General features: G+C 36.2%; 1 protein-coding gene across 2 annotated transcripts; it reads left to right on the top strand.

The window, feature by feature from the left end:
- Positions 1-355: 355 nt before the first annotated feature.
- LOC107758486 (MAGUK p55 subfamily member 2-like) lies at positions 356-13,565 on the top strand. Of its 2 annotated transcripts, none has more exons than XM_016576218.1 (13): positions 356-453; positions 4,807-4,849; positions 6,032-6,132; positions 7,096-7,248; positions 7,341-7,496; positions 8,449-8,676; positions 9,516-9,647; positions 9,851-9,953; positions 10,740-10,808; positions 10,916-11,077; positions 11,261-11,463; positions 11,554-11,679; positions 13,156-13,565. In XM_016576218.1, exons 1-13 carry the CDS (start codon positions 382-384, stop codon positions 13,330-13,332), a joined length of 1,725 nt encoding a protein of 574 aa, XP_016431704.1. In that variant the 5' UTR covers positions 356-381; the 3' UTR covers positions 13,333-13,565. The 2 variants fall into 2 exon arrangements, with proteins under 2 accessions (XP_016431704.1, XP_016431705.1); XM_016576219.1 differs by having other exon boundaries at positions 6,035-6,132.
- The last annotated feature ends 299 nt before the right edge of the window (positions 13,566-13,864 follow it).

A 13,864-nucleotide genomic window follows, 5' to 3' on the forward strand; every position in this document is an offset into this window, starting at 1 on the left:
AAAGTCAGAGCTAACGTCTCATTCTACAAAACTGCAACTGCTCATTCAATTTTTAACAGCACAATTTATATGAATAACAGTTAACACATAACACTTAGGGTCACCATATTATTAGCTAATATTTATTTTATGCTGTGAGGGTCTGTTTATATATTTATATAACACGTAAAAAAAATAATTTTCGCTGTTGAACCTGCTACTGCATGTTACTGAACTGATTGGCACTGTTATGTAAATTAGTGGAGAACATTTAAAGTGGGCTGTCGAGAACATTCTATTGTTGACACGGCCCTATAGCCAAACACCGGCTGGTGGGTCCCACCTACTGAGACATTTGAGCGGTGCCCCTTTATGTCTACGCAATGGCTAGACTCTGATTTGATGCTTTGTAGCGGTTCAGACACCTCTCACATAATCAAAACAACGTTACGAAGCGTCTACGATACGGGAAAGGTTAGTATCTTTTTTTACGATTCACATATTTCCAATGTTATGTATTTTTTGTGTGTTGACGCATCCCGAAACGTGTGTTCCATTCAGGAATGCGAACCATATAATCGTTTCATCTTCTGTGATAGTATAGTGTTGTCGTCTTATTGTTGTTATGCGGTTAGGAATGAAGTAAAATTATGAATTCATCCGTTGTTTAATGCATCTGAAGGTTATTGCTGTTCTTCATCAGCATGATTTTCTTTCATTCATCATAGTTAATTTCAGATGAGAATGCAAATTTTGTGTGAAATTAAGGCTGCATTTGGCATCGATTCCGTCCATATTGTTGGTGGTGAGTGAAATCACTGAACTTCTGATATTTCTCACTATCATCAGCAAATTCATTGTAATATTAAGACTAAAGTTTACAGTTAAAGAGAACCAGTGATTAAAATTTACTTATTTCCATATGAATCGAGCCTATATTTGGGATGTAACCAATTAAGGTAAAAAAAAAACAGTAGCTGAAACAATAATATAAAGATTAGGAGACATTATTATACAGCAGTTAGTTCTGGTCCTCTAATCTGATTGGTCAGTTGCAAGAGGTCTGATATTTATTGTAACAGCTCTGGGACGGGACACTTTACTAACTTTGCCAAAATCACCTTTATCTCTATGGGGTTAAAAATCATAGTGTTTTGTCTAATGCACTCATTTAATAACAAAAACACAAAGAATTAAAATACATTAACCGACAGTTGATAGCTGGTGGTGCTTTTGTTTTGTGTTTGGTGAGTGCACTACAAACACATTCTTGATACCATTAAAGTATCAGAATAAAGCGTTAATACATATGAATATTTCTGTGCTGTCAAAACCAGGTGATTAAAAGCGAAGAATAATCTGGCATAGCCTCAGCGTCTCGTTATGGTTACTTAAAGGGGACGCAGGCCTATTTGTGTGTGTTGGAGACAGATGGGCCATGCCTTTTTCTGGCTCGAGGGAGCAGATGGAGAGCATGGCTGCTTGTGATGTGGGCTGGGTCAGACTGGGGTGTCATTAGCGCAGGGGCTCAGCGGGGTCTGCAGGAAGAATGGGAATGGAAGAGGTGGGCGGCTCAGGAGTTGCCAAGCCATGATAAATTCACTATCCCTTCCTTTTGTAAAAGGCTGGAGGAAGACCCCCTCACGCTTTCTCTCAGGGAATCTCACTCAGATGCTGAGTTTGCATTCATACCTGGCCAAAAAGCACTGGAGCAAGCCTGTTGGTAATGAGATTGGAATGTGAGCTTGAGCAGCTCTCATGTTTGGCTGACAGCTTTCAAAGCCAAATGAGATCAAGAATTAGAAAAGCCTTCAGCTAGAGCCAGTCTGAGAGTGTTTTAGGCAGTTTGGGAGTGTTTTGAGAAAGTGCGAGAAAGAATGGGTTGAATATGACACCAATATGAAATAATAATTTTTTATAATTTATAAATTCCATATATTATTGTTAATATAATAAAATTATATTTTAACAAATGATTTATATATAAATTGATGTACTAATATAATTACAACTAAAACCAAAATAAAAATGAATAAAAACTGTATAGGCATATTTAAAAAATAATAATAATAATAAAAATGACAAAATAAAAGGGAAACGGAAGATATAAAATTTAAAATATTAATACAAACTATAATAGTATCTCAAAGATACTAAAATAACACTGATCTGGACACTTTAAAATGACTAGCATAATTTATTTGAAGATTATTGTTTGTAATTCTTTTAAACGTCATTTATGGGTTCAAATACTTTTTGGGGCTTATTTTATTTTAAATTGTAACACTACACTTTGCTTTACTTGTTTCTTCTGCAACATTGCTAATATTAATATTCTAATATTGTGCTAACTGTGATGTTCAATATTTAAAGTTTTAATCAAACACCTTGACCAGAGAAGCATGTTCTGTTATTGTGCCTGTAGGTTAACAATAAAACCTGTTTGTTTTGTGTGGGTTAATAAAAGCATAGACGATGGAGCCCTGAGGGGGGTCTGTGATTAAAGATGGTGGAATAACTAGTGGAACAACAAAAAATCAGAGGCGCTTGAGGCGTTCACAACACCTATATATTCAAAGAAAGCACAGTCAGCACCCATTAATAAAGACCTGCAGGAAAGGAGTTGCTGGAAATTAGCTAGGTGAAACATTTGACTCCATTTAAATGAGTGTCTGTGTTTGCCTGCGCTGAACTGACACTTCATCCCAGTATAGCAGCATCACTCTGAACGCTGTCGTGCTTGTGAATAAGCCAGAGTGTGTGAAACAGAGGTGTGTGTGAAGTCTGACCTCTCCATCTCACTGGGACTGCTCTCAGCTACATAAACAACAGATTCACACTAGCATCACAAAACCACAACATCAAAGTCCCCATGTTTTTTTCTTTGATTAAATGTGATATTATTTGACGGCCAGGAAAATATACATAGTATTTGTATATATATAGTTAAGTGAATAGAATAAGTCATCATTCAAAGTCAAGTCTTTCCAGGAATTTACATTTATGCATTTAGCAGATACTTTTATCCAAAGCAACTTATAAGTAATTTGTCCTACAGATAACAATATTCATAGTTATGAGAAAGCTTCACTATAAAACAAGCTAGAGCGGAGATGAATTACATTATTTTTTTTTTTCATTTCCAAAAAACAGATTATACCTAAAAAGCAGGCTTATTTGACCTTGTTTACCCTTTTACCTCATATACATTGAGTACAGACTACATAAAGCTCAGCTAAACCCTCTTAAGTGAATTCTGGACTATTCGGGCTCATGTTTAAAGGTAATTTACTCATCCCTTATGTCATTCCACACATGTATACACTGATACACAAAACAAGATATTTTGAAGAATGTTGGTAACAGTTTTGGTGCCCATTGACTAACAATGTATGGACAAGTAAAAAACACTGAGACATTTCTCAAAATATATTTTTGAAAAGAAAAAAAGAAAAATGAAAGTCATACAGGTTTGGAACGATATGAGGGTGAGTAACTGATGACAGTTTTAATTTTTGAGTGACATATCTGTCTAATAACTGTATAACAGCAATCAAATAGTCCAGATTTTTAAGTAAGACGTTCCAGCTTCCTGGGCTTCAGCTTGAATTCCTGCCAGCTGGAATGTAAGGCAGCTACTTTCCCCTTTAGGGAAGTAGGCTAGTCACTCAGCTCATAACCTACGTAACATGTGGGAGAAAAGGGATCACTATAGCAACCACTTCTGTCATACAGTGTATGTGAAAATGGTTCATGGTTGCATAGGATTTTTGAGAATACTTTGCTCCCATTATTTGTGTTGAAAGCTTCATAATGTCAGTAGAATGGTGTGTTGTTAATGCTCCCATGGGAAGATCCCTCTTTGAGCTGAAGTAATGAATGCAGTGTAGTCGTCTCTAGCATACACACGGTTAATTTATATGCTCACTGTGTGCTGTATCAGTACATACGTTACATAATGCATCCTGTTTTGTAATATAATTGACAGCGCAGCTCCTGTTCGTGAGAAAGTGTTGCAAAATCACAACAGATGTCCAGAGAAAACAATTGTTTGCCTATTAGTTGGATTAGCCATTTGTGTGTGTGTGTGTGTGTGTGTGAGACAAATGAGAGGGAGAGAAGGTGTGTCAGGTCTTAAGGTCCTCTGATCCTTCAGGTCTTTGAGGGGTTACTGCTTTCTGGGACACGGTTTACACAGTTTTAGAGCAGGAACTTATGGGAATACGCATACAAAACACTATCATGCCTCACGAATCACTGATTTAGTTGTTAGAAATGATTTTATTATATTGGAAGAAAGAGACTGTGGAGTGATGGATAAATCTATTGCCTGGGACAGCACAGTCATTTATACACAGTCACAGTCATTTATACAGAATTATTTGACAGTAGGATGCAGCGATTGACCAAACCGAATCAAGTATTCCAGAAAGTCTATTATAAAAAATACGTATAATAAAAATCTTTCAATCTTATTCACAGCGCTTCTGTTATTCCCACTCTCCATCTCCCCTCTCTCCTCCTCCTGTGACTTGTGTCTCTAGTGCACCTGCTCCCTGTCATGCTTTCATTTGGAGGACAGGGCTGAATCTAAGCAACCCCCTAAAAACCATTCATTCTCTCCCTCCCACACACACAGACTGACAAATCTCATTTTATTGTATATATTGTCATAGCAGCCACAGCTTACTAGTAAATGCCCCCACTCTTTCACATTTCTTTTCATTCCCCATCTTTCTTTTACTTATACTTACTCTACCCTCTATTCCTAATGATGATGTTAAATATTAATGTTAAATCTCTCTCTCTCTGATGCTTTGGTTGCAGATTTCAAACATCATGCCTGTGGCAGCCACCAGCACAGAGCATGGTAAGTATCATCACAAATAAGAGCATTTTTTGGCCCTGTGGAACTTTACAAAATAAACTTATAAAACACACTTTTTACATTCTCACTGTTGAATGTTTATTTAATGCATCCAATAACAATGTCCAACAGTGAACATACAGGCATCACAGGAGATGACTTTCACTTTTGTCACTTTTTCATATTTCCATCACATTTCAAATCATGCATTGTGTTCAGCAGCATTCTGTGATGGAAATAACGGTGATGAAAATGATGCTTTAAACATTTTTAATGACAAGCTTATTTGTCCTGCTCAATTTAATGTTATAGTTAGTCCATCCTAAATGCCCTTCATTTAAATATTTTTTTGCACTTTTTGCTGTTTACGAAATAAAGGATGAATGCATGGTGACCAAAAGTGCTTTAATGTGATGTTTAGTCAAACAAAAAAGTTTAAATCATGTTGTTTTAATGAAAAAAAAAGCTTAAAAAACTGTTTCCATCTACTATAAAAAAGCATTTATTTACAGCATATATATTTTTCCTTTGCATGTCTTTGGACCCTAATGCAGATGGCTTAGCATAATTTCAGCAAACTATTGTTGCTTTATGCCTGTGGCGTAAACAGTAGCCGCAACAAAGTTGTTTCATTCTAAGAATTTGATGTCGAGCCAAAACAGTACAGATCACAACTGATAAATCACAGAAATGATGGTCACTAAAAGTCATTTGACTTTTTGCTGTGAGGATTTTCCTGGCGCTGTACTTATAAACATGGACACCCTTGTGCCACAGATGGCTGGCACACACACAGGGATACCCAGCTTCAGCGATATCATTCCCTCGAGATCCACTTGACATTTTTGTGCCCTGCAGTGTCTGCTAACAAATACTGTGTGATTCTGATATATTAAGGTGCAGTGATCTACCCTAAAAGGTCAGACATGCAGTTTAAGCCCTCTACATCTTATCATATACACGACTAGTCATATTTCAGTAGTTAAAGGCATAGTTCCAGGAGGCTTCACAAAAATGTGGTTCATATTTCATATACATTTGACCTGTACATTTAAAAAAGACCTAATATTGTCCATATGGTAAGATGTAAGTATAAAACAGATTACGCGAGTGTGTGTGTTTGATCAAAGAGTACAGTGTCACATAAGCAGCTGTTTAATCAGGTCTCTGTCTTTTTCCCCCCAGCAGTGCCGCAGGTGCTGGACACACTGAGTGACAGCACCAGCTCCACCACTGCCAATGACCTGGACCTCATCTTCCTCAAGGGCATCATGGAGAGCCCAGTGGTCAGTTTTCAGCCCACATACCGCAGTCATTATTGCCAAAAAATAATCATATTAAAAAAAGTTGTGACTATACATAATCCCACTTATAGCTACTCAACAAGTAAATACATTTATGAAATATTGATTTAAAATTAATTTATACCACCTGTCAAAAATGTGGAATAATTAAGCTTTGTCATGTTTTTGAAAAAAGTCTCTGCTTACTACGGCTGCATTTATTTAACCAGAAGTACAGTAAAACACTAATATTGTGAAATATTATTACAATTTAACATTTTTCTATTTGAATGTGTTTTAAAATGTTATTTATTTCTGAAAATTCCTGAAATTTCAGCAGCTATTATTTCAGTCTTAAGAAATTTGGTACTCAATTATTATTGATAATCAACTATTAATAATGGTTCTTAATTTTATAAATGCTGAAGGTTTGCTGCTGAATTTGTGGAAACTGTGCTACATTTTCTCAGGATTCTTTGATGAATAGAAAGTTTATTATTGAGTTTACTGTTTATTATTGAACGGTAGTATATCAGTTACCAATGAACTGTTTTCAACATTAATAATGATAAAAGGAAATGTTTCTTGAGCACCAAATCAGCATTAATTTCTGAAGGATCATATGTCACTAAAGACTGCAGTAATGACTGCTGAAATAACTATTTTCATCATTTAAAAGTTGTTGATTCTTTCATGTATTTTGATGGATCTCAACCAGTATCAGTCTTAAAAATATTAGAATAATATTGTATAAGAAACATGCATGCACACACATTAATAAGAGAATAGTAAATAATGTGTAAGAAAAAATACATGATAAATGTCTTTTAAATATATCTGAATATGAATGAGATAAGAAATCTTGTCGGAAGTTGTCAAAAGCAACAGTAGCAATATAGCCAATCTTTCACGACAAACCAATAACTGATAATCAGTATGGCTCTTAAAACCTGACTGATCTTCTAGAGTGCAGAGAGTCTGGAAGAGACACGACCGGAGGCCGTGAGGGACAATAATGTGGAGCTGGTGCAGGACATCCTGAGAGAGCTGAGCCCCTTCACACACCACAGCAACACCGCTGCAGAGCTGTCACGCATACTCAACCAGCCGAACTTCCAGGTACACCACTGCAGACCAGTAGACCTGTCGAATGCAATGGGAATAATAGACAGTCTGATTAGTGACTGACGCGCTGTGCTTTTGATGATCAGTCTCTGTTGGAGACGCACGACTCTGTGGCCTCTCAGACATGTGAGACTCCGCCCTCGAGCCCCTGTGCTTTCATGGAGCCGCCCATCAACAGTGTACCGGTGCCAGCTGATGCCATCCGCATGGTGGGCATCCGCAAAGTTGCTGGAGAGCATTTGGTAAGATTGCATTCACAGTGTTTCTGTGTGCGGAGAAGGCTTTAAAAACTCTCTCATACTCAAGATCTTTTTCTTGATGTTGGTTCCCACGGTAACAAAACTTGTATAATTTTTTTTCATACCTGTAAAAGTCATAGACATAAAAACAAGAAAAACAAAATCTTTGAAAAGTCATACATTTCTGTAGAGAATATACATTTTATAATTATGCTGTGCTCTAAAGTATGAAATTGTACAACATTTCTAATTGATTATGCTTTGTTTATTTATATAATTATATATTGTATCGTATAATAGTAATGTTATATTAAATTATGATATTTAATGTAATTTAAAAATATTATTAAAATGTAATACTAATATTATATTTTAGAGCAAACCATAATGATAGTATTAAACAATATGTATGGTTATGCTCTGCTGTAAAATATGAGATTAATATACAAGATTTCTGTTTAAAATTATATGTTTTATAACAATAAATTATGTAATTACATAATATATTTCCATATATTTGTAATATTATATTAAATTATACTATAATTTTATTTTAATTCTAATATTATTTTTTACAGAGCAGAGCATTATGAAATTATTAAACCAAATGTATGGTTATGTTCTTATTATATATTATATTATTATATGTATGTATGTACGTATGTATGTATATATTTATATATAATACTAATATTCTATTTTAGACCAGAGCATAATGATAGGATAAAATGAAATATATAGTTATGCTTGCTCTAAAATATTACGTTAATATTCATTATATGAAATCCTACAGTGAATATACAATTTTTTTTGTTAGTATGCATCACTATAAAATAGTAAATGAATATATAAAGGTCATGGAAAATCATGGAAACTGATTGATCAGATTCCAAATGTGCTTACTTAGAGTGTTTTGACTACTAGTTTCTGACTTGTCGTCCTGTTGTTTTGTCAGGGTGTGACGTTCCGCATTGAGAGCGGAGAGCTGGTGATCGCCCGCATTCTCCACGGGGGGATGATCGACCAGCAGGGTCTGCTCCACGTGGGTGACATCATCAAAGAGGTGAACGGGCGAGAGGTGGGTGACGACCCTCGTGTGCTGCAGGAGATGCTGCAGGAGGCCAGCGGCGGTGTGGTGCTCAAAATCCTTCCCAGCTACCAGGAGCCGCATCCCCCCAGACAGGTACCATCACAATACACACCGGGACATGTTCAGTGTACTTGCATGCATAGGGCATCACATCGATGACCCCGTTTACACCTGGTATTATGTCTCAGGCCACCAGTGGTTTTGAAATGCTGGTGGCTCCACATATGCACATCACTGCTTCCTACTTTCCTCTTGTTTTTCTCTGCTGCTCTTTCGTGGTTGTCATGGATACCAGAGTTAGGAGCGAACTCTCGGTTAAAGCCAGATGTGTTCGCTGTGAGAGCAGACAAGATTTTGATTTTTAAATGTAGAAGCATGTTGTAGGCAGTCTCAGCAGACACTATTAGCATTCTACTATTTCAGACTGCATTTATATAATTCTTTGATGGGGTGAAACAATTTTAGCTTTCAGATGGACTGTTAAATCAATTTATATTAAATGCCTATTAAAATTCTTTGAAAACTGACCTAATGTTTTAAATCATTTTCAGATTTTAAATGATTGGAAATAGTCAGTGCTGGGTAGTAACTGATTACATGTCATCTGGATTACGTAATCAGATTACAAAAAATAAGCTCTTAAAATCCTTTTTTTTTAAATAGGTTACCTGATTAGATATTATTCACACAATGGCAGTAAATAATTCATAATTTATTGATTCTCTCTAATTCTTTTTTTTTTCTTCATTACATTTTCCTTACTAAAATATTACATGTCATATACATATGGAAAGTCTTCCAGTTTCATGGAGCTGCACTCACCAGCAGTTTCTGTCATGTAATTTGTAATCAGTAATGCACAACTGGAAATAGTTCACATCAGTAACTTTAACGTATTTCAATCATGATCACGCTTATCCTTGTCTCTGCAGGTTTTTGTGAAGTGCCATTGTGATTATGACCCTGCCAATGACAACCTCATCCCTTGCAAGGAGGCGGGACTACAGTTCTCAAGTGGAGACATTCTGCAGATTGTTAACCAGGAAGATGTGAACTGGTGGCAGGTTGGTCGGTCAACTTAAAAGCACTACAGTATCTTTGTGCTAAAAAATTATGTGCTAATTTACCTTTTTTGAGGACCTAAAGTCACATCTGCTTTTTAGTTAAAATGTAAGATATCTCAATAAAAGTTGATCAGCCTAGTAAAATAATAACAAACAAGCTAAAAATATGCTCAGTGACTTGTTTGTACATGATGTCTCCACAGGCACGTCGTGTAGAGGGAGGCAGTGCTGGCCTGATTCCCAGTCAACTTCTGGAGGAGAAGAGGAAAGCTTTTGTGAAGAAAGATGTTGACCTTTCACCAGCAGGTACTTATAGAAGTAATCATAATAATATACACTTTAAAATGTCTATTTTTAATATATTTTCAAATATAATTTATTCCTGTGACGCAAAGCTGAATTTTCTGCATCATTGTCACATGGTCCTTCAGAAATCATTCTAATATGATGATTTACTGCTCAAAAAAAAAAAAAAAACAGTTGTGCTGTTTAATATTTTTTTCAGGATTCTTTGAACAGAAATTTTAAAAGAACTGCATTAATTTGAAGTATTATTTTTATTAACATTGTAAATGTCTTCACTATCAATTTTGATCAATTTAATGCATTAATTAAAGCATTATTATTATTGTTTATATGTTTTATTGTTTTTTAACCCTACCCTATTGAATGGTTGATTTGTGCATACTGCCCCCTGGTGGATTTAATATGAACGTTTACGATGTCTAATCCTCTAATCAAACGTTCTTAAAGCAGCACTATGTAACTTTTGGCGCTCTAGCCGTTAATAAACAGAACTGCACACATCCCGCGGAAGAACATTCCAACCGGAGCTACTTCTCTAAGTTTATGTCTATGGCGATTCACGCAGGTATGTGTTACTCCGCAGCGGAATAAGACAAAAACGCGGTTTGGAAGATGAGTTCATGATGTAGTCGCTCATTATATACATTTTGCAAATTTTGAACACAGAAAAAGTTACATAGTGCTGCTTTAAAGCAATGCAAACAGTTAAGGTTCAAACTTTGTTAAAGGTTCAGTAGGCTAATGCAGTAAATATTTGTGTATAAATAATATCACTGTGTATTACAGCCAATCTCTGCACTGGAATGGTTGGCAAGAAGAAGAAGAAAATGATGTATCTGACTACAAAAAATGCAGGTTTGTTTTCTTTTGACTCAAATGCATGTTTTTTTGTTTTTTGTTTTTTAACTGCATGTCTTTTCTGTTTTCCAATCTTTCATTCTTTCTTTTTTAATCCCTGACAGATTTTGACAGGCATGAGTTACTGATCTATGAGGAGGTGGCAAAAGTCCCACCGTTTCGCAGGAAGACACTGGTTCTGATTGGTGCACCTGGAGTGGGCCGACGAAGTCTGAAGAATAAGTTGCTAGTGTCAGACCCTCAGCACTATGGCACCACCGTCCCCTGTGAGTCATCTCTGGGTGTATTAGGCACAGTTTTCATTACTGTGGGGGTTCAGACTCATTCCTGGTGCAAATATTTCTTCCCTTTAGTGTGAGAGATTTTTTGGACACAACCAAAATGTAGTGCTAATCTGTTAATAAACAGAAATTAATGATTAATCTGGACTGTCATGTAACTGTCCACAGACACCTCTAGGAAGCCCAAATCAGTAGACAGAGAGAACATGATGTATGCCCTCACATCCCGGAGTAAGATGGAAGCTGATATTAAAGCTGGCCTCTATCTTGAACATGGTGAATATGACGGTAACCTCTACGGCACCAAGAATGACTCCATCCATGAAGTAGTGGAGGCTGGACGTATCTGTATCCTGGACGTCAACCCACAGGTAAGGGACTCTTTAACTAAGGAGATGATCAACAACAGTATTTCATGAAAACCACTTTTTGATTCTGAATTTCTATTTTTTTTGCCATAGGCCCTAAAAGTCCTCAGGACATCAGAGTTTTTGCCGTATGTGGTGTTCATCAAAGCCCCAGAGTTTGAGGTGCTGAAGGCCATGAACAGATCTGGGGTGGAGGCAGGAGTGACCAAAAGCCGAACAGTAAGTTTAAAGGGATAGTTCACCCAAAAATGAAATCGCATCATATGACTCATATGAGGGTGATTTACTCACCCTCAAGCCATCCTAGGTGTATGTGACTTTCTTCTTTCAGATGAATACAATCAGAGTTATATTAAAAAAATGTCCTTGCTCTTCAAAACTTTAGGTGTTCAGATTTTGAATTCCAATAAAGCACATCTATCCAAAGATGTGCACATCTATGCAAAGCGATACATTTGTGTAACAAAAATATCCATATATAAAACTTTATAATTCGTAATCTAGCTTGCACTAACCGTTGTACATGCATTCACAAGAGAGTGGCGTCCAGTGGATGACGTAGGATGTAGGCGTAAGCATGGTGACCGTGATTTGACCAAGTACAACATGTTCCTGGAACAACATTCCAATTAACCAATCAGAATTGAGGGATAACTTTTCAGGAAATGTCTGTTTTAGGCTTACGATCAGGGTTAGGTGCTTCCACACCCTTGTTAATCAGCTATCATTTCACACTGCTTTTAGGAATAAATTATGGGTAGGGTTAGGTTTAGGGGTAGGGATTGGGTTTAGTCTATATTTTTGGACAGTAATGTTGATCCAGGATAAATAAAAGATGTTAACATGTCTTACTTGGCAAAATCACGTCGACCGCGTAGCATAAGCTCCGGTGAGAAATGACGAACACGGAAGCACAGAGGAGAGAGCAAAACAAAACACCGGTCACAAATTAGTTCAATATAAGTCAAGAGGAGACTGGTTTTCCTTTGCTGTATACAAAACTTGGTTTTCGCGAGACTAGCATCTTCTCACTGGAGCTTACGCTACACCTACATCCTACGGGCTAGAGATTACGGTTTATAAAGTTGTAAGGTAACACTTTATTTTAAGGTGTCCTTGTTACACATGTTACATGTTCGTACTATTATAATAACAATAAATTATGCATAATTACATTGCAAATTGCAAATAACCCTAAACCAAACCCTAATCCTAACCCTAACCATACAGTAAGTACATGTAGTAATTTAATATTACTTAGTACTTAAATGTATAATTACACCGTAACAAGGACACCTTCAAATAAAGTGTAACCAGTTGTAAATATGGATATTTTAATTACACAAATGCATCGCTTTGCTTCAGAAGGCTTTTATTAACCTCCTAGAGCTGTGTGGAGCACTTTTTATGATGGATGGACAGACTTTATTGGACTTCAAAATTTCAACACCCATTCACTTCCATTATAAAGCTTGGAAGTGCCAGGACATTTTTTTATATAACTCAGATTGTATTCATCGGAAAGAAGAAAGTCATATATACCTAGGGATGGCTTGAGGGTGAGTGATTATGGGGTAATTTTCATTGTGTGAACTATCCCTTTAAGTCCCACTTAGTAGCTGTATACTAAACATGGTTCTCTTGAAACTCAAGTTTTGCCCATCCTAAAAATCTTCATCTGTCTCTTCTCAACAGGACGCAGAGCTGAAGAGGACGGTGGATGAGAGCGCCAAGATTCAGAGAGTGTACGGACACTACTTCGACCTCACCATAGTAAACGACGATTTGGAACAAGCATACAGGAACCTCAAATCCTCCTTAGAGAAGTTAAAGGGAGCTCAGCAGTGGGTTCCTGTTGGGTGGGTGTTTTAGAGCTCAGTACAGCAACTAATGGATGATTCATGTGACACTTTATACCAGTGTTAACTGGTTTAAATCATCAACCTCGTGCCAAGGGTGTACACTGATCAGAGAGCTTTGTGTGAGTGTGTGAAATCAGCATCTACCTTTTACAAAAACAGCGACATACTGATACAAACTTCAGAACCAAGGTTATAGATAACTCGTGTCAGAATTTAACTACAGTCTCATCTTTTTGTTTACAGTAAACATTCAAGTTTCAGTTCTGATGTTTCTTGAAATTTGAGATATTTTTTTCTTTAATTTTACACAAAATATCTGAACATCTTTTAACAATTAAGTTAAAAAGAGTAGTCTCTCAAAGAAAAAGATACATTTATTTCAGAAGCAAACCTGTAAGACAAGACTATATTTTGCAGAATATATCTTGAATGCATAATTTATAATGATTAATTGTTTTTTTGTTTGTTTGTTTTTTTGTTTAAATGTAACCTTTTCAAAAGGTTGTTAGATTTATTGGGTTAAAACAAACAACAACAAAAAA

Source organism: Sinocyclocheilus rhinocerous, unplaced genomic scaffold (genome assembly GCF_001515625.1).
Source record: "Sinocyclocheilus rhinocerous isolate Xijiao unplaced genomic scaffold, SAMN03320098_v1.1 scaffold83, whole genome shotgun sequence".
Taxonomy (NCBI): domain Eukaryota; kingdom Metazoa; phylum Chordata; class Actinopteri; order Cypriniformes; family Cyprinidae; genus Sinocyclocheilus; species Sinocyclocheilus rhinocerous.